Source organism: Lottia gigantea (genome assembly GCF_000327385.1).
Source record: "Lottia gigantea unplaced genomic scaffold LOTGIsca_27, whole genome shotgun sequence".
NCBI lineage: Eukaryota > Metazoa > Mollusca > Gastropoda > Lottiidae > Lottia > Lottia gigantea.
The window spans coordinates 1,336,071-1,358,396 of record NW_008708846.1 but is presented as its reverse complement, the minus strand read 5'-3'; the positions used below and the strand labels follow the sequence as shown (position 1 = coordinate 1,358,396).

Sequence of the window (22,326 nt, the reverse complement as noted above, 5' to 3'; positions counted from 1 at the left end):
CCTTTTGGCCCCCCCCCCCCCCCCCCACACACACACTTAACAGTTACCTCTTTATGTAACCCTGTGTTCTCGGCTTCCTTTAAAATAATTCAACAAAGATCTGAAGTTAATGTATTAACATCACATTGAATATCATTAATAATCTCTAATTTATATTTCAGGTTATGCAACGCCGCTTGGTCAAACGATTCAATGTGTGGTTGTAAACAATTAGTGTCCCAACTAGAGACCTTAATTCTCTGACACACCGCTTGTTTTTGTTCGCATTTTCCCTGAACGTTTGACCAAGATGCGTTTAATTTAACATTTATGGCACAGGGTGTATTGGATAAATATTTGTCAAGGTTACCAATACAGAAATCAAAAAGAAGTGGCAGTAACTCTGCTGATATGATTACATAGTCAATAGTGCTCTTACCATTATTTTTATTGTAACATGTAAAATCACCAACGCCAGTGTCACTGCCATATCTTCCATTTACTATATGGTTAAGCTCAATATTCTACATAGTTCCACAAGTTTTAACCCATTGTTATTCGTTCGTTTGTCTCGATTACATCTTTGCGGTAGGTCAGTAGTGTGTAAATTATCAAAAACATCCATGTCAATATTGTCTATGCCAATAGATCGAATAATATCAGATTCTATGACAATTCACCTGTTCGCGAGTTAAAGTCACCGATTAACAGTACAGGTATATCATACACAGTTTGCACCTTGTTATATCAATTGTCAAATTATTAAAGAAATCAAAGATGTGGTTAACAGAGCCTTCGTAAGGAATGTACACCGATCCCAATATAAGTTGATCGTATAATTTTAACCATAAAACAGATTCCGATGAGAAGTCATTTAAAACTTCAACGTTTTGTTTAAGCTTATTTCGAGCTAGTATACGTCATATACCATGGATATCGCCATAGGTATGGTCTTTATTTTTTGGTTCCAAACAATACGGAGTAAACCCGACTAAATCACTTACATGTATGTGTCTGTCTAATCTTTTACCGGTATCAGGATTTCGGCGATAAAGGGAATTGTTTATATACAATTTATCAAGCCTCATCTGTGCTTGTCACATATCTTGCATGGCAGTTTCCAATGACAGAAATCTAGATTCTATAGTGTATAGTCTATTGTTAATTTGATCTAGAACATCAAGTTTTTGAAGTTTTGCGTAAATATCGGAAATCACAGATTCCATTGACCAATTTTGGGAGGGATAGTTGGTAGGTTGTGAAAGTAATATCTGACCAGAACTAGTGGGACTATACGCCGACGGGTTATAAACTTGATGTTGATGTTGATGTTGAATATCAATAACACACCTGTTCTATTTTTAGAAACTAATTGAGGTCAATACAGGTTATATACGTATGTTGGCAGACGAGGACACTATCAAAATATCTATAATTATATCAGAAATGCACCAGTCCAGTTTGCACATATACAGACGATCTAGAATGGTTTAAAAGATGTGCTGGAAATTGAACTTATTGCATAATATATTTTTCGATTTGCAGGAAAATGTTGAAACTGTGCAGTGCGTATGTGCATTACTTAGCCTACTTACTTACTTACTTACTCATCAAATTTGGTATGTATGCGTCTAATCAAATTCTGAATTTGATGGAAATATCACATTTTTGTAGTCCGCATGTGTATTACCAACTTCCTTACTTCTTGTCCAAATCTCATAGAATTTGGTATGTGTGTGTACAATTAACTTCTGAATTGGTGGAAATGTTGAATCTGCGTAGGGCACATGCGCATTACCAACTTTCTTATTTCTTGTCCGAATTTCATCAAATTAAGCATGTATGTGCATAATCAAATTTTGAATTTAATGGAAATATTAGACTTTCGTAGTGCGCATGCGCATAACCAACTTTCTTATTTTTTATCCAAATTTCATCAAACTTGGTATGTATTGTGAAATCAAATTATAAATTTGATGGAAATATTGAATTTGTGTAGTGCGCATGCGCAATATCTGGTAAATAAACCAAGTATATAATTAACAATCCAGAAATGTCACCTCACAATCCAACTACCAACTTCTACCTAGTTTGCGATATCAGCATCCGCTGGAAGCGAACGTTAACTTGTCACCTCAAAATTTTCCGTATGTAAAGAACAATATAGAAAAGTAACGTTACGCGAGTACGTTATATACAGTGGTGTAACCTATTTTCGTGCATATAAGGATTCAACACCGAATTTCGTCTGATGTAATAAACGCAATTTTTTTTTATGTCAAAATAATCAAAATTGGTTTGTTTCGATTTTCTTTATGAATCCCCCACTTTGGCCCATATTTCATGAGTAACCACCTCGACAACAGCGGCAAAATGCGTCACTTATGTACAATGTTCGATCTATAAATACGTTGAGAAAAACCCGCTGTATGGATACCCAGTGGTATAATTAACTTTTCTTAGTATTTATCTTTAATAATATATCAAAAAAATTTGACTGACAAAATTAGATAAGTAAAACGTAAGAGTGATTTATTGCTAAAAGTCATTGAAACTACATAAGAATATGGCCCACATTGTGTTTCATAGATTTTTCTGCTGACACGGAATCCGCTAGTTTGTCACGTGACGTCATTCGTTGGAATGATTATATTCGGCCGATAAGAAATTGTGATATTTGGTAATAACTGAAATCCGCCATTTTGTTTATTTCAAAGTATACCATTAATACATTTTACCTTGCTTGAAACTACTGGATTCATTCTGCTAGCTGACATTGTAGAAATAACCCATGTTTATCAAAACAAGTAAATGCGGAGGTCAAGCGAGGTCGCACATGTAAATTATTAATCATTTCAGAAGATGCACGCTACGCGGATTTATACAGTGTACACAGGTTTTTTTTCTGTTTATACATCGATTAACTGAAACTGTTAAGTCCGTGTAAAGTTTTTAATTTCTTAATCCAAATGGCTTCTTTAGTTTTTAGGTAAATATCTATGCCAAATATTATAATATGCATAGCCTAAGCCTAATCCGACAATATTGCGCTTCTTTTATTTGTATTTGTCTATACTCAAGAGGTTGAACAATTTGATACATGTATACCATAGTCATTTATTATCATCCTCAAGATTTGATTCATAAGAATTAATACCCACTGTATCAAGGATGTTATTGAACTTTTCAAACATTAGAACAAATAAAACAGTAGCAAACAAATTAATCCACGCCCTTCCGCTGAAAATCTAAAAGTCACTACAATAGAAAGAGTATTTGGCACAGACATTTCCCTTTGGGCTAAGGAATTAAAAACTTGAGAACATTTACACAGACTTAACACCACTATAATATATATTGTTAAAAGAAAGAACAAGACTAAAAAAAGTGGGCGTATTGGCACTGCCGTTTATTAATTCACAATGCTAATAAGGCGTGGAAAATGAGAACGTTGAGCTCATTTCATCTATAAATAGGAATTGTTCTTTCAGAAATAGAGTCAGCAAATAACAAATCTTTAACACCCATGTCGGTAACAGAAATGAAAAAAACCGAAAAAAATCCAACAACATCTGAATGTTCAACCGCAATGAAGGATAAAGATACTAGCTCAAAAAAAGCCAAAGTCAACTTTAAGAAAGCTGTTAGAGCTTTGAACAAATTTAAGATGGCAGTTCGTGTTGTTACTGCTACCAAGCGATTTAGGAGAGGTCCCTTGAATACTATATTAAGTATATCACAAGAAAAAGCCATGGAGGAAATGATCGAACGCCGAAAGAAGGAACAGAGTCACGCCCTGAGACATTTGCATTATACAGAGTGTGGAAAGGTTGCTACATTGAGCGCAGTAGATTCCAGAGCAAAAATCGAACTGGTGCGTAAAAATTCACGAAAGCTAAAAGAAGCCGAAAAGTCAAAAAACGAAGATATCGAGAAAATTGAAAATGCATTCAATTTCATGACACCAAAATCATTAGAAAAGCAATTGTAATTAGAATTAGAAATGGAGGCGTTGAGTTGGTAAAGTTTTAGATAGGTGATGAAGATCAAGTAGATTTTGCCGACTGTTCCTTCTTATTGGCACAATTGTTTCTTTTTATATTGTTCTATATTTATGTTCCTTGTATAATAATTTGTTAAAGATTACTATTAAATAAAAGCCATGAAGATATTTTGACCCACATTCAAATATAATACCCAAATTTAATTCAATTCTACCTAATGCTATTCAACAGAGTCCTCGGATTGATAAATAGTAGGATTCGCAATTAAATCTTTATCAGTTCGTGAAATTCTTAACTGATTCGCACAATAATCTTGAGCTATCGAGAATTCGTGGTAAAAGTGATGAGCTGTTCTAAGTTTTGGTCACGCACTCATAAATGTCGTAACAAATTTGTAATGCATTCTTAGGCATCGTAACTGAATTCAATTCAATTCGTAAACATTCGTATTTATTCTTAACGCATTCCAGAGCCAATAATACAAATGAAAGTAGGACATTCATTTTGATGCTGATGTCTACCAACTGTGGGCAATTATATAGCTATCTTGAGAAAACGACTAAAGAATTGTCAGACAAGTCAAGAATATGTTTTTATTCGTACCTAATTCGCACATGCACTCGGCATATTCTTAGCTGATTCGTAACCGATTCCTAACTCCTCAATTTTCGTCTGGCAAGATATAACACAAACTGGCCAGCCGCAGCACTGAACAAAAAATACCCTCTATTATATAGATGATGAATAATTATCTACGACTAAGTCTGACCGGTTCCATAGCTTAAACATATTTTATTGTTTGAAACAACAGGATAAGGACAAATTATAAAATTTATGAACCTTCTCCTAGTGAATTATTCACAAATATACAATTAGAATTTTTAAAAATGAAAGAATCAATAACTATAATTAAATAATTGAACATGTGAAATGTTTTATACTATTTATTATTTTTTAAAGCGGTGGGAAGTAGTACTAGTGTTTACAGATATCCTGCAACCACTCCACTTCACTCCGTAGTTGCAGGATATCTGTAAACACCCTGGCAGGCGAGCAACTATCCCCATACCCCTATAAATCGCCAGGCGAACACAACTTTATTATCATTAATTCAATGGGAAAACATAGCTTTAATGATTATAATTTAATGGGATATAAAATTAATTTTATGTATAATGAGAATTTTATGCGGAAATTTTCAGTTACTATATTGATTTTATGTTAAATGTTATACCTGAATATTCAAGAAATTTATTTCATAATGCGTAATAGTGTAGTATTGTGAATGAATTACATTTTACTTTGGTGAATATGGCAGAGGAAAAAATGGAAAAAAAAATTCATACAACTGCAGGTTTGTCGATTTACAAATCCACTCTTTGGGTATTGCTTATTACTAGAAGAGTCTCGTCATATCATAAATATAATGGATAGAAAGATCAGGGGAGAATTTATACCAGCAAGGGAATATATTAAATTCACTTGAGATTCTACTTCCTTCATATAATTCTGCCGTATCTTTTATTTTCAGTTCCAGAATACGATACAACTGAAGTAGATGCACATATAAAGCACCTTGAGGAACATTTGATTTCGGGGGGGGGGGGGGGGGGTAAATTGGTAAAAGAAGGGTACCAAAGTCATAAAGTTTACCACAAAGAACATTTTAGAAAACTTTCTAAAAAACCTAAAAATATTGTTTTCCAACAAAAACATTCCTCCTCTGACGATTTGTTTACAAAACATGTGAATATGTGTTGTGAACATTGTTATGGATATTAAAGAATTTGACAAATAAAATTAATAATAGTGAAAGTGTAAAAGACATTAACTGTGATAGATCTATAAAACAACATCATTCGCGTTCTATCAAATCCTTTGTTATGTTTGGACTTTGGTTGGAGAAACTTTATAAATTAAACCGTAGGAATTTCGCCTGTTTTGTAAAAGAAAATTTAAGAATTTCGTTAAGATGGAGCAGATAATTGCGAAAACTTGCCAAACTTCTTACACAAAACTTCAAAATTTGTCGATTCCAATTTCAAAATTAGTTGGAATGATTTCAAATATTAAGCATGGTTTAAGAAATAATCCAGATGAGGAAACATTTTGGAAATAAGGTGATTTAATTGCCATCACTGAATCAATATAAAACCAACAAACATGTGAAACCAACAACATTTTTATTCGTACCTAATTCGCACATGCACTCGGCATATTCTTAGCTGATTCGTAACCGATTCCTAACTTGCGTGCAGTATTCCCTTCCTCAATTTTCGTCTGGCAAGATATTAAACATGGTTTAAGAAATAATCAAGAGGAGGAAACATTTTGGAAATAAGGTGATTTAATTACCATCACTGAATCAATATAAAACCAACAAACATGTGAAACCAACAAAGTCACGATGATTTGTCATATTATAGGCTAGCACGTGCTGTGTAGTATGAGGCCAACGACTTCTATTATTAGAAATGGTCTTCTTAGGACCGTTTTGAAACATATATGGTAGAAGTTGTAACGTGACAATATTCTAGCTGCGAGCTAGTCTGTATTGATTTATCATTACTACTATTACTTTAAATTCAGTGTTCAACTGATTACTCATGTAATTATATGTCGTTGTTAACGTGAAGTACAAACTTCTATTTATAGAACGGTCCTAAGAAGGCCGTTTTGGTGAGAATGTATTCACTCAGGTGAATTTGACACCATGTTGAAAACCCTACTTTATCCAAAAGACTATAATTCATCATCGGGATGGATTGCAGATTTGGGAGATGGGGGAATTCAAAACAACTAAGAAGACATTGCGGGTGATGCCAACGAAGCAAGAGTTAGAACTGCTGTTAAAAATTAAATCAATGTCTCAAAATTTCAAAATAATAAAGGTAATAAAAAGGTTTTATACAATCAAACCACTATCCACTATTTGGTTTACTCGAACATAGAAAGGTTTACATTGGTCTTCCTTTCAAATTCCATCTTCAAAGAACAATAAATAATGATAGAATATTTTTTGGAGAAGACAATTCAAATGCTCAATTGAAAATAACAAATATTCAATTTTATGTTCCAGTAATAACCCCAACAATTGAAGTAGAAACAAGACTACTTAATAGTTTGACAAAAGATATTGATATAGCATTTTTAAGAAGAAACACGATTGGATCGATAACAATCACAGGAGAGAATTACACATGGCAAGTGACAAACACTACAAAACCAGTAAGATATTTAATACTTGGTTTCAAATCTCTTCCGGATTCACAAGAAAATAATAGTAACCGAAAATAACGAATTATATAGAAACTATAAAATTATGAATGAGTTATTTGGAAATGTACCTTAGTTTCAATATGTAGATTTTGTTTTAAATTATCCAATATTTTGCTTTGATCTCTCCGCCCACAAAGAAGATTTGTTTAAAACGGGTGTTCAGCTGTCCATATATATTGAAAAGACAGCAGGGGAAATGGTCGGCTATTGTTTATTACTAGAAGAGTCTCGCCATATCATAAATGTTATGGATTGAAAGATGAACAGAATTGAAGAAAAAATTACTTTAAAAAATGAAATCAGAAATTTTAGTCGGGAAAATATTAGAATCAATTAAAAGTGGCAAACTGAAAACAATTACTCATAACGGTATAAAGATACATATTTTAAAATCAATTATTGATAAATTAAAAAGTCATAAAATTAAGGACCACATCAATTTTGGTGAAATAGACAAACAAGTTAAAGAAGGTGGATTTCTGTTTCTCCTGCCTTTAATTTTCGGGGGGTTAGCGGCCGCAGAGCAGCCAGAGAAAAACGTAGAAATAACCTAGAAATGGAAAAATTAGCCAAAGGTTCGGGCATAAAAGATATCTTATCAACCATCAAACAATTCAACCATGAAACCAAGAAAACGGTAAAAGAAGGTTTGTCTAAATTAATTGATCAAATCGATACGGGTGAAACGAAGATTGAAAACAAAGAAGTAAAGGGAATAATATTTAAGGACATTCGCAGTTGTGATCTTCAAAATATCGAAAAGGAGACGGTGTTCTACTAAACCCCCAATAAAACTTAACTATTAAAAAATGGCTTCAAAATTCAAACATTCAGACAGATTTCCACAAAACCCAATGCTAACGTGCATCCTGGGGCAATCAGATTCAGGAAAGATCTACCTGTTATTTAACATGTTAACAACTCCAGATTTATTAGATGTCAATTCCTTATACATATATACATCAACTCCAGATCAATTCTATTATCAATATCTGAAAGCCTTAGAATATTTACCAAAACAAGATGTAGGCCAAATATATGAAAACGATGAAGAACTGCAAGAAAACAATGCGATTGAAGAATTTATAAATTATTGCATAAAAGAAAAGAATCCATCCGTCAATCTTGCTGATATTAAAGTTTTGCTCACTAAAAATGTGTATGATTTAGATTTGCCCCATATTGACAAGGAAAGAAAAAACCTAATCATTTTTGATGATTGTGTAGCACAAACAAATCAAAGAGTTCAACAATAATTCTTTACTAAAGGAATCATTTTCAATCATTTTATGGAATTGATGCAATGTTTATCAGAAAGAACGCCAATTGTTTTATTTTATTTGAATTAAACGATAATGATTTAAGTCAAATAATTCAATCGATAATTCCTGGTATGCAGAAAGATGAATTTAAAAAACTTTGTAAAAAACAATGGAACAATTCTGACGACCATAGTTATGTGTTTATTAATACAAGAAAACCAGCAGGACAAAAAGTTATGACAAATATTTGTGAGAAGTTAAATACTTGATATTAAAATATGTCTGGTGAAACGTCGAAAACTGATTGGAATAAAATATTTAAAAAAAATAAACAATATATGAAAACTAAAAATCAAATGAAATCTAAAATTGAAGATAAAAGATTATCACAGATGGGATTGGATAAAAACTTATCAACTTTATTTAGTCGTATATTAAAACAACAAGAAGAGATACAAAAGAAATTAGTAGACCCACCTGTTGGTGTTTCACATCCTCCCCTAGAAATAGAACATCCTCCTGCAAATCAATTTATCATATGGTCACATAACGATATAATACGTCATTTTTCAAACCCTAGCCCAGATTTACCAAAGAGTATTAAACCAATCGTTGATAATGAGGGGCTAATGTTTAATCGTTTTAGAATAAGATTTAATGAAAATGCACCACAAGTCAGAATCTTAACAAAACCCTTTATATACACATTAATAGAAGGATTAATAGATTTAATGAATGGTGAGAATCTTTTAAATGCCAATTACGGTGATATAATATTCAAGCATTCTACATATAACTAAAATGTCAGGACCCGAAACAAATAGATCGAAAGAAGGTGACCGACATATAAAAGCTATTAATGAAAACGATGAATATATATTCGATAATATGATGCCAAGAGATAGTAGTAGTAGAGAAAGTAGTATATCTAGTGGAGAAGGTATAACTTTTTTGTCCGATGATCCTGAACAATTACTCAACAGACTTAATATAATTATTGAAGCAATAAAACATGTACATCAATCTAATTTCAATGAAATCCGCGCCATTTTAAAAAAGATTATTAGAAAAAGGAATCATAGGTAAAGACGATTATAGAAATGTTTTGGAATTAAAAAATGTTTATTAAAATGGACGAAGAATTTTTTATAATAACATCTAAATCCTCGAAAATTAGATTAACCTTAAATTACGAATGTGAACTTGATTCAAATAAAAAATATAAACTAGAACTGTTATAACGGTACCGAAGCAGTGCGCATCCAACCTGATACATCGATAACACGTTGCATTTTGAAGTCACAATGAGATTTCTTACCGGAAAGAAAAGCATGTAAACATTCAATAGTAAAAAAATCGTTTAAACCGTTTAACGTTCGGTAGTGAAAAGACGCATGGATTTGATACCATTCGGTACTAAAAGGTGTTAACATTCGGTAGTAAAAAGTCGAATTTCAAGTAGCTGTAAAGTTAAAAAAGCAAATCGCACAACAATAAAGGAAATATTTATGGAAAGGTTTTGTCAGATACTATAACTTGTGTTACGGTCAAGAGGTCAACAAGGGTCAAATAAAAGAAATATAAGCCTTAAAAGTGTTGAAAATTCCTGTTTTGGGACGTCTGTAAAGGCGAAAATCTATGTCGGACATCAAAGATAAAAGTATCGTAGATCAATAACCTTTGACCTATTAAAGACCAAGGTCATGCTTGTAAATGGTCAAAATATCAAAATTTTATAAATTGTAAAACCTATTCCCTTTTTTAAAGTAAAAGGCCCAAACAAAATGTAACTCTATCAATTATTGTCCCAAATAGTGCTTTAATTTTATGTAAAATTTCGATGGTGACAAATACAAACTATAAGAGTTATAACAATTTGAATTATTTAAGGTAAAGGTAAAAGTAACCCGGATTTGCCATGCCCACTGCAAAAATATTGTGTTGTCTCTAATAATGTGAACAATGTCAAATAATGTTCAAAATTGCAAGTGTTTATAATCATTAGATCATGAGATATTCGTAGTTAAAAGTTTTTAAGGCAACGGTGACTGTCGGTGGATTATAGAAACCGTTACAATTACGCACAGTTGCTATAGAAGTCAATACAAAATTTTCAAATTCTAAAAAGCGCAATTTCAATCAAAATACCAAGTGATTGTGTGTAATAAGGGCATAAGAGAAAATTTCACGTATGTAAATTAGGTCACGTGACAGAGCTTTTTAAAGTTAAAAATCGCACTTTTCAATTGGCTGTAGAACCGGAAGTTAACGGTGCGCAACAAAAGTGAAAATATTATCGGATATATCTCGTAATGGGCAACAACTTTTGTTCAGATCAAAAGGTCAACAAAGGTTAAATAAAAGTAATATGAGCCTTTGAAGTTTCGAAAATTTCTCTTTTCGGACGTCTATGTTGCACATCAAAAATCAAAGTAAGAATGGTCATCTTAGATCAATGACCTTTGACCATGCAAAGGTCAAGGTCATTTACGTTAAAATTCAAAAATACAATTTTTTAAAATTGTTAAACCTATTCCCTTTTTTAAAGTAAAGATCGCCAACAACTGTAATCTTATCACAAATTGTTCTAAGTAGTGATCAATTTTTCTAGGGTGACAATTGCAAACTTTGCGAGTTATGAAAATTGCAAATAAAGGTAAATGCACACCGGATGTGCCACGCCCACTTTAAAAATTTTAATTTGTCTGTGATAAGGTGTACATTGTTAAATAATGTTCAAAATTGCAAGTGTTTACAATCAGTAGATCATGAGATATTCGTAGTTAAAAATTTTTTTAGGGCAACGGTGACTGTCGGTAGATTATAGACACCGTGATTTTACGCACAGTTACTATAGAAGTTTGTACAAAATTTTCAATCTTTAAAACGCGCAATTTTGATCAAAATATCAAGTGTGATATATCACCAAAAAGGAGATTTCATGCATTCAAAGAATATATAAGAATTTTTGTCGTATGTTAATGAGGTCACGTGACAGAGCTCTTCAAAGTTAAAAATCGTGATTCTCCAATGTAGAACCGGAAGTTAACGATGCACAACAAAAGTGAGGATATCATCGTAAGAGGCAACACCTTTTGTTCAGGTCACAAGGTCACCAAAGGTCAAAGTCACTAGATATGAGCCTTAATAGTTTTGACAATTAATGAAAACATAAAACCGGAAATAAAAAAAATACGAATCCAAAATTCAAAAATCGGCTTCGTAAGTTTTGTTAGCAATCGATTGCAGATTCTTCAGACACCAAAATCACACAAATCAGATTTACACCTGAACCTTAATATCGATTTTTACAAAAATTGGTCACATTAAGATGGCGTCTAACACGTTACTTCCGGTTCAAATATTTTCATTCTAAAATTGTTATAATTTTAACTAATTGCAAAAATATTTTTTCAAATACCTACAAAATTCCGGAAGTTGACATTTAAAGTTTAGAGGCGAATGATGTCAAAACCGGAAGTGATATCGAAATTTTGAAAATAAATTTTTGTGAGGAATCAAAATGCTTCTCTACTATTAAATTTTCAGACCGATTAAAATAAAATTGTAGAAGTTGAAAAAAAAACGCTAAAATTAAAACAAAAAAAGTCAGCGACAAAAGTCAAAATCTTAAATTTTATAAAGTGCTGTCTTTTAGTCATTGGTTTAAAGTAATGAACATTACAAAAATTACGGTCAAAATAGATGCAGAATCAGAGCAGTAATTCGAAATACGTAAGGAATGGTTAACGTCATACGTCATTTCCAGTTGGAAGAAAATGCGTCATTTTACATTTAAACAGTAGCGACACACGGTATAAGAAATAATAGTTTCAGACAATGTGTGACATGTGCAGTTTTGGCTGGGGAGCTTAACCAGAAGTAAACAAAAAAAAAAAAATAGTCAGTTGCAAAACAATGCAGTGCGTTCAAAGAACGCACTGCTTATCAGGACTCAAATATTTTTCAGTTTATAATTCAATAAGAAATGTCAATGAAAAGAACAACCAATTGAAAATTTCAATAGACAATAGGAAAGCATTTAAATTATTAACATTAACACCAGGAAGTTATGAGTATGTTTCTATCAACGATTTTATATCACAAAGGAAAACCCAATGTTGAATTCGAAGGTAATTTAAATCTGAACAAAATAGAACTAGTTTTAAAAGACAACCATGAAGTAGATTTCGATGTGGAAAACTCAATAAATGAATTATTAGGTTTTGAAAAGAAATTGTATAGCAAATCTACACTTGCTCCTAAAAAAGCAAATATTGAGAACGACATCGATATCATCAACAGTCATTGCAATTTGGTTGATGGAGGCTTTCTCAATAAAGACAAACAACAAATTAATTTCAGTACTCCTATGTTTACAGTTCCAATTGGGTATAAAATAGTAGAAAAACCATTTCAAACAACATATCTACCAATTAATTCCACAGGAACCAAAGAAATCAATTTAGATGTAAAAGACGAAAGTGGAAGATATTTAGACTTTGGTGAAGAAGAGATATGTATTCAATTAAACGTTTCTTCATTTTCTTCCAAAAGTATGTAATCGTAATCGTCGAATTTATAATTTTCATCCATGTTAATTTCATTTTTATCATTATAGGGATACATTATTCCGTATTTGTTTGGTGGTTTTCTTTTAATCAAATTCAAATTATGCTTGAACACTTTCTTTTGTTTATCTTTCGGAATTACAACACCGTCTTTTTTCCAAGGTTTATCGAATTCGTTTTAAATGCCTTCTCCACTCGCTAATTTAAGATAATCGTCCACAGTCAACTTAGTTTTTGTATATCATTTAAAAGTTTTCTTTTCCATTAATTCTCCGTTAGAAATTAGAACAATATTCTATTTTACTTTCGGAGCCAAATATAAACCAAATATTATACCTCCATCTCCATAAATATTCTTACCCTTTCCATATTCCGTTTCAGAAGTCAAACCAAAGCTTTTTCCAATTTATTCCAATTTTTGTCTGATATGTATAAGCTATCCGTATCAGTATAGTATATTTCGGGTTTGACAAATCCATCAATAACGTGAATGAAATTATTCATTATTTGTTTGCTATGTGCTAAGATGAATGATCCTAGATGACACGGAGTTAATTTCGTTGTTTTTGTTGGTTCAATAATTTCGGGTTTGTTCCTTTTCTTTTTCCATTATGTATTAATAATCATTTAATTGTTCAAAACTAATTATATTTAAATCAAAATTTGCTTTAAGAGTTTCTTCAGACTATAAATGAAATTCTGTATTAATATCTTTCAGGACAGTTTTACCGTAAATAACATTTCCCAATACTTTCATGCAATTGTTACATTCAGTATTACCCTGTTGTTTGTATTCATTTCTTTTTTTCTTTAAAGTAAAAATATAGTCTTTAAAAGGAGGTGTTAGTAGTATTTGACCTTTCAATATATTCGCAAAGGGATTCCCCATTCCATTTCATTCCATGGGGAAAGTGCGAAACATATTGAAAGGTCCCAAAAAACACTTAAACACCCTACATTCCATAAATTCCTACACCAAAAAGACCTACTCACCCTACATTCCACCAATTCACACCCCAAAAAAGAACCTATTCACCCTACATTCCATTTTTAAATTAAGTTTTAACGAAAAAAGCATATTAAAAATACCCTTATACAAAATGACTTCCCTGTTTCGCTTAACATCCGGTTATTAATAATGTTATTTTTAATTTAGAAACTTCTGTAAGAAAGATAACTCTTGTTTTGGAAAAAAACAGACCACAATTTCTTCGTTAAATCAATTCATTTAGAAATAGGATGAGTTTAATTCTAAAACACGAACAACACAAATTCGAAGATTATTCGGGCGACGGTATCTTTTCATCGATATTTTCCCTAGGTTCAAAAATAATTCCAAAAGTAGATAGCTTTGTTTCAAACAACAAATCCCTCATTTCATCCGAAGCTAAAGCTATAGGATCTGTCGCGGAAGCGGGAAAGAGTATAAGCGACGCAGTGAAAAAGTCTGATGAGTTGAAAGAATTGAAGTTGAAACTAATACGAAAACTGCGAAACAGGAGAAGAAGGGAAAGTAAAAGGTTTTAAAGTTATAGGATAAAAATGAATTTAGAAAAACTAAAAACGTTTTAAAAGTTAAAGTAATTGAAAAGGATGAAATATGGTCAGCCGATTTAATTAATATGCCAGTCGAAAGAGGATATAAATATTGCTTAACAGTTATAGATTTGTATACGAGATATGCTTGGGTTATTCCTTTAAAAAACAAAACAGGATTATCAGTCAAACATGCTTTTGAAACGATCATGAAACAATCCGACAGACGACCTCAAAAGTTATGGGTAGATAAAGGAAGTGAATTTTATAACAAAAATATGAATCTCTGGGATTTGAAATTTATAGCAGGTATAATGAAGGTAAAGCTGTAGTTATTGAGAGATATAAAAGAACTGTAAAAAATAAATAATTCAAATAGTTCACGGAATTGGAATCTCAAAAATTGCTTAAAATATTACCAAAGTTTGTAGATGAATACAATAACAAAATTCATTCATCTCTAGGTGTCACACCAACACAAGCCACAACTAATCCAAATATTATAAAGTAAATTAACGCTCAACATAACTACGAAAATGAAATAAGTAATTTAAATATTAAACCCAAATGTAAAGTATCAAATAAACCAATCAAATGTTCAACATTTCAAATTCAAATACCGGGACAAGAATTTTGTGGACAGCTTTCACTTTGGGTTTTATATCAGTTGAGTTTAGGAAAACAGTTTGAAGAAATTATAATAAATTTAACTCAATAAAAATGGCGAACAAGTTTGGATTAGGTTCTTTATCTTTAGAAACTAAAAAAAACTAACACTACGACGTGGATAAATAAAGCGAAACCTTACTTTGTGGATCAAATCGGAGACACTCTTCAAGGTGATTTAGATATGAACAATTTCAAAGTAAGTAATTTAAAGTCTCCTGAAAATGATAATGACGCTGTTCACAAGAAATATTTACGGGAACAAATAAATTCAATCAAGTATATAAAAAGTATTTAGAAGATAAAATAGGTAATGTGAAAAGATTCTTCAAACGTCAACTATGATACTAAACTAAGACGTAGAAGGTTTAATAAGTTCAACAATTAATAGATAACATTCCAGATGAAAATGAAGATACGTTTCCACAGGAATTAAATACTCTGGAAACTAAACTAAACAGTGAATTACAAAAAGAACTAGAACTGTTCTAAAAACAGTACTAATGCAGGGCGTGTTACGACATTCAGGTACATACGAAGATTGTCTATTGCAATTACATTAATGTAAATACTTTTCTGTATTTCTAAATGCAAATATCCAAAAGTGCCCGGAGTTTAGAGTATTTTGACTAGGAATAAAAGAATGTTTGATCAAGTTTGGTGAAAACAGGATAAGAAATAAGGAATTTGGTCATGCGCATGCGCACAACACAAATTTGATATTTCTATCGAATTTAGAATTGGGTTATACACATACATACCAAGTTTGATGAAATTCGGACAAGAAATAGGAAAGTTGGTAATGCACATGCGCACAACAAAATTCAAAATTTCCATAAAATTCAGATTGTATTATACACATACATACCAAGTTTGGTGAATTTCGGATAAGAAATAAGCAAGTTGGTAATGCGCATGCGCACAACAAAAATTCAACATTTCCATCAAATTTAGACTTCGATTATACACATGCATACCAAGTTTGATGAAATTCGGATAAGAAATAAGAAAGTAAAAGTTGAAGTCAATAGTAATTATTTATGTAAATATCAACGTCATCCGAGGCCAAGTTCCTTTGGTGGAAGCGTTCAAAGTTTTCAGGAAATAGCAACATTTCCTTTAATGTGACTTTGACATCATCAAATGCCATATAAATTGAAACCATTTATTAAGTGCATTAATAATCTGAAGGTAGTAGGGTGCTAAATCAATTAGGTTTCGGGGAAGGGAGGGTTTGATTCTCCCAAATGTACAGGCCTAGGGTGGAGCAGACAATTTATTTAGAAATTAGGATTAAGGGTCTTGATATTGAGTTTTCTTCTGTTCTTATTCTGATCTGAAATTAGAAAAAATAACTCGCCCAATGGGCGAGAAGTATAGTATCTGTTATGTGCTGATTGTTTTTAGTTTACTATGAACAATATTATCATTTAAGTTCTTATTTTTTGAATATGCAACTATCATTTTCTGCTTATAGACATGGGGGAATTTCTCTTGAAGGCTCTTATAGTGGGCATGAACTATCTTGCTTGCTCGATTGCTGGCTGTATGAAACGGGACAACAAAGGGTGCTATGCCTACATTATGATGAATATTTAGTCCTATAGGTCTTGCTGTATTCAATGTCTCAATCCAATGGGCTTCCCTAGATTGACGGAATTTGGTAGTTTCATCTTCGGGCAAGTCAATTTCTATACGCTCAATTGGGATTAGGGCGAGATCGTCTATTGAGTGGTCGTCGACGTTGAAATGATTAGAAACTGGCTTGTCTTTCTTTAATTTGATGTCTGACCTATGAGCATTAAAGCGAGTTCTTAAATTATTCTTAGTTTCTCCTACATATTGTTTGGGGCATTTCTTGCATGAAATTAAATATATTACATTCGAATGTTCACATGTTAGATGTTCCTGGATCGGGTACATTTTATTCGTAGAGTTGCTTACAAAATAATGCGTTTCTGATATAAAGGGACATGTTTTGCATCTACTGGACAAACATGGAGCACTTCTTAAACCTGGAGGTACTTCGGCATAAAGTCTCTTTTTAGCTGCTATCTGTGCTAAGATGGAATTTTTTTTGTTTCGTAAAAATCGTTTAGAGTACCTACGCTCTTTCAGTTTTGAGAAAACAATCGTACAGGCTTGGTTGAAATCAGAAGATCTTGTACAAATTCGATGAAATCGTAAAACTTGTAACTTAATTATACCAGAAAAGGTATGTTTTGGGTGAAAGGAGCTCTTGTGCAAGAGTTGATGAGTATCAGTTTCTTTGAAATACACTTTAATATCCAGTTTATTTGTTTCTGCTATGGAATCTCCCTTAAAGACTGTGGTATCGAGAAAGTCTATGCTTTTGTCACTCACGTTTGCGGTTAGTTTGATAGAAGGATGGTGGTTGTTGAGAATTTCAAAGAATTCCCAAAACTGTTCGATATAAAAAGTCCAAACCATAAAAATGTCATCCAAAAAGCGTCTGTAAAAAAGTGGGTCAAATGAACAGAGGGGCAACACCTCACGTTCCCACTCTGCCATGAAAAGGTTTGCGTACGAAGGGGCGAATCGTTTGCCCATTGCTGTCACTGAAGTTTCTAAATATGTTTTACCATTAAATGTGAAATCGTTTCGACTAAGACAAATCTCTCAAAGCTGTAGAATTGCATCGTCGGGTCTGTTTGGGTCTGGGTTTCTATTAAAAGCTTTACGAACTGCCGTTAAACCAGTAGTGTTATCGATATTGGTATACATAGAAGAAACGTCGATAGAAATTAAAATAGCATTAGAGGGAACTCGAAGATTTTTTATTTTATTGACAAAATCGGTTGTGTCTTTAAGGTAGGCGCGATGTTGACATGCTAGAGGTAGTAAGAAATGATCAATGTATTCTGACACTGCATATGACTCACTACCACAGTCAGATATAATCGGGCTGCCTTTAGGGATTTTATTCGAGATAAACCACTCTTTGGTTGGATTCTTATGGATTTTAGGCAAAGTGTACACATGTCTCTCTCGACAATCAGGTTTGGCAGACAGATAGTCATATTTTTTCTGTTTGAGATAACTAGTTTTGACTAAATCGGCAAGAATATTGTTAATCATGTTAGCAGTTTCTTTGAAAATTGGTTTCGGTAAAATGGCATAGTGTTTAGGATTATTCAGTTGATTCTCTGCTTCTGAAACGTAATCCTCCCTATTCAGAATGACACAACATGAACCTTTGTCACTCTTTTTAATAACAATGCTATCGTCTTTCTTAAGTAAGTTTAACGCTTCACGTTCCACTCGTGTCAGATAAGGCTTTTCGTGTGTTATGGAAAGGTTCACTATTTGGCTATTCATACTCGCAAATGCTTTCAATATTTCAGGATGGATGGCGGCCTGAGGGGGTGTCCACGTGGATTTAGGAATAAACATTGTTCTAGCACCACGTGGGGGATTTCGTTGAAATCGTTCAATGGATGGTCGGAGATAATTCAAGTTAACTATCTTTGGTGTGGGAATAAATTTAAGTCCACGGTCTAAGATTGAATGCTGAAGGGGTGTGAGAATTTTGCGGCTCAAGTTAACTACAGTTTGGCCTAGCGGTGGCCTCTCGGTATTTTTATCCCCAGTAATTAGTTTAAAGACTTACTCGATGCTTGAAGCTGGTGTATCCAAAACAAATAAATGCTGTTTGCTGTTTCTATAGACCAATGAAGATTATCAACTGGTTCGAATTCTTCTTCGTAGGGTGGTAAGATTGTTGCGCTGTTGATACTGGACTCCATCACGTTGTTGAGAGTGCTGAGGTTCTGTTGTGCTTTCTTCGAGATTTTATTTGAAATGGGTATACATGTGAAGAGGATCTTGGAGTTTGGGAAGGTTTTGTTGGCTGTGGCGATTAATTTGAGATATAGCACTGCAAATATGCCAAATTGACCATATTTCGACCCCTATAAAATCCGAAGTTGTTGTTTGACCCCAAAGGTCAAAAGGTCACAAGAAGGTCAAGGACAGCCTTTATCACCATGGTCAATATAAAGGTCATCAAAGGTCAAAGTCATGAGTTATAAGCCTTCAAACTTTGAAAAATAAAACAGGTCGTACAAAAAAGGCAAAACCGAAAATCAAAATTATGCTTCCTAAGGATTGTAGACAAACATTAAACGTATCGTATGACACAAACGTTACCGAAATCGGATGATAAATGGCCTCTGAATAGCAATTTCTGCAAAATAAGGCAAACCAAATGGCGGCCTACATGTTACTTCCGGTGCGATTTTTTTTAATTTAATAAGTTTGTATTAAGTCTGGTAATATAATGCAAATGTTATTTTGGACATAACTCACCGGAGGTGATACCACCGGAAGTACTAACATCGAAACCGGAGGTGATAAAAAAATTTTGAATGTGTACTTTTATTCGTCTATGCTGACGGTCTACATTTAAGTTTCAAGTCTATCCGCCCGATAACAACCGAAATAGTATTTTTCGATTAATTTCGGCAAAAAAAAGTATGCAAAGAAAACCCGGTCAAAATCGGTTGATAAACACGCCCCCTGGGGTCCATTTTCCGTTTGTTGCAACATTCATGTTGCACAGAAAATTGTCGTTTTACATTTAAACTGTGAATAGCCACGAGTTAGAAAACACCATAAAGTCTGTTTTCCCGTGCCTGTTGCCGTTGCTGAGAAAACCGGCCTGCAGTAGACGAAAAAAAAAATCAATACGAAAACAAAGCTTACGAACGCCCTGCAACTAACAAATATTAAACAACAAATAAAAAACATAGATGATAGCGAAATCAAAACCTATATTCAACAAATACAGAACATTGATGATAGCGAAATCAAAACCTATATTCAACAACAAATACAAAATATTGATGATAGTGTTATTCAACAACAGATAACCACTATTAATAATGAAGTTTTAAAACAGGAGAAAAATATAACCGCATTAGAAAACCATCTCAAGGAAGAAAATAAATCATATTATTTCAATCTCCCATTTGTAAATTTAACTTATAAAGATGCTTCTATTACTGATAATATTGGCAAATCAAACGATTATGAATTGAAAAAATATGGATTTACAGCAAATATAAGAGTATATTCTGTTCCAGATGGTAATATTAACCCCCCAGGTTTTTTTGATAGTGTTGATATTTTTCGTAGATCACTTTAATTACTTTCCGAGGAAAACTTCTAATTGAAATAACTTTTTCTTTTCAGGTAAAAGTTGATTCAATATTTTTCAGACAAATGTCGCCATATAGATCTCCTCGTCAATTTAACGCTCAAAAAGTTCTTCAGTTTATCAATGGTACAGAAAATGTAGAAATTAAAGAATTTGAAATTAACGACGAAAACAACAAGGTTAATCACTTATATGAAATTAAAACGAGTGGAAAATATATAGATAGGTTTAGAATGTTATTCATACCAGATAAAGAAGAAGATGAACTTGAATTTGATATGATATTGGAGACCGAAACCATCAAGGAATATTATTAGAAACCCAAAGCCACAAAAAGAAGTAGGAATTTACGACTTTTTACGATCATCAGAATTTGAATATGTAAAACTATATTACGTTAATAACTTTTATTTCACCTCTCTTGATATTCATAAAAGTCAACAAAGATATAAATTTTTTATACCAACAATAATAAATGAAGAGGTAAATGTTAGATTATTAATCTCTATTGAAAAACCAACATTTTCAGTTCATCTAAACAAGATTAATGAATCAAAAGAACAAATATCGTTAGTAACTGTAAAAGTTTTTACCATGGACAAAAAAAATATCCAGCTTTTTGAAAGCTTTTTATCAGAAATTCATTTAATTTAATTACCTAAAAAATGAAACTAGAAAGCAGACAAAACTACATTATAGAAAAACAAAATGAACTAAAAGAAAAGCTAAAACACTTCGTCAAATGCAGATAAACATGGAGTAGAATTGATTCTGTTTTCAAAACATTAAGCACAGTTCTAACAGTAGGGATAACAGTGGCAACAGCCGTAACCGGTGGGTTAATGCCTCCAATAATTGTCCCAACTGTATTAGCCACGTTCACTGCCGTTCAAACTTCATCTTGTGGATTGATTACTTTAGGTTTTACATCAAAACAGAAATCTCATTATAAAAAGAAAACAGAAATTTTAAATACATATCTTTATAAATATTTATATTTTTTGAAAGATCGAGAGAAGATAAGAACATAACCATTGAAGAATTAGAAGAATTCAATGAAATTTTAGATAAATTTGATGTAGAAATATCATCAATAAAAGTGAAAAATTCCTAGTTAAAAAATAGATACTTAAAATATGAATATAATTGAAATTTTAGACGATAAAATATTCATATCAAATGTGCTTTTTTCAATGTTATTAAGGCTGTCTCTGAAAAATTTATAACATTTAAAGGGCAAATTGAATTAGATGGAAAGATAATTCAAGATGGATGACACAAACAAAACATGTAATTTGTAGGCTTTAATGCCAAAATTTTTCACAATTTCTTCGCAACAGTGGATGTAAAACCGTATGCTTCTGATTGGTATTTCAAAGGAAAAACAATTTCAAAGAAATAAAAAGATCAAAAAAGGGTAGTGGTACCGCCCTACTCAAAAAGATAAATGAATATGCCGGTATAAATTGTTACATACAAAGCGATGGACACTGCTTTATAAAGTGCGTAAATCGTGTTTTGAACAAAGACTACACAAAAGAATTTCAAGATTTCATCAACAGTTTTTCAAAATCAAATAGAAAAGGAGTTATGACAACTGCTAGAATAAGTGAATTTAATAAGAAATTTAATACTTATTGTCAAATTTATATGCCCAAAAATAGACATTTTCAGCCAAACAAAGTATCCGAGGAATTAGATTGGGTATTCTACTTACATAAATCACATTTCTGTCTCATTAGAAGAAATAACAAAATCTTAGGCATTAAAGAATTAGAAGATAATTACGATGAAAATGTCTGGAGAACTTGTAGAGATGATAATGCGGTAACATGAGTTTCACCTCTAAA

General features: G+C 32.3%; 2 protein-coding genes across 2 annotated transcripts; both read left to right on the top strand.

Annotated features, from left to right (window-relative positions):
- Positions 1–3,505: 3,505 nt before the first annotated feature.
- LOTGIDRAFT_161034 (hypothetical protein) lies at positions 3,506–3,970 on the top strand (the record flags this gene model as incomplete). The annotated part of the gene is made up of 1 exon (XM_009056276.1): positions 3,506–3,970. The coding sequence occupies one exon, from the start codon at positions 3,506–3,508 to the stop codon at positions 3,968–3,970; it is 465 nt and encodes a 154-aa protein (XP_009054524.1).
- Positions 3,971–8,802: 4,832 nt separating this feature from the next.
- LOTGIDRAFT_161033 (hypothetical protein) lies at positions 8,803–9,610 on the top strand (the record flags this gene model as incomplete). Its single annotated transcript, XM_009056275.1, has 2 exons — positions 8,803–9,262; positions 9,333–9,610. 2 exons carry the CDS (start codon positions 8,803–8,805, stop codon positions 9,608–9,610), a joined length of 738 nt encoding a protein of 245 aa, XP_009054523.1.
- Between the last annotated feature and the right edge of the window lie 12,716 nt (positions 9,611–22,326).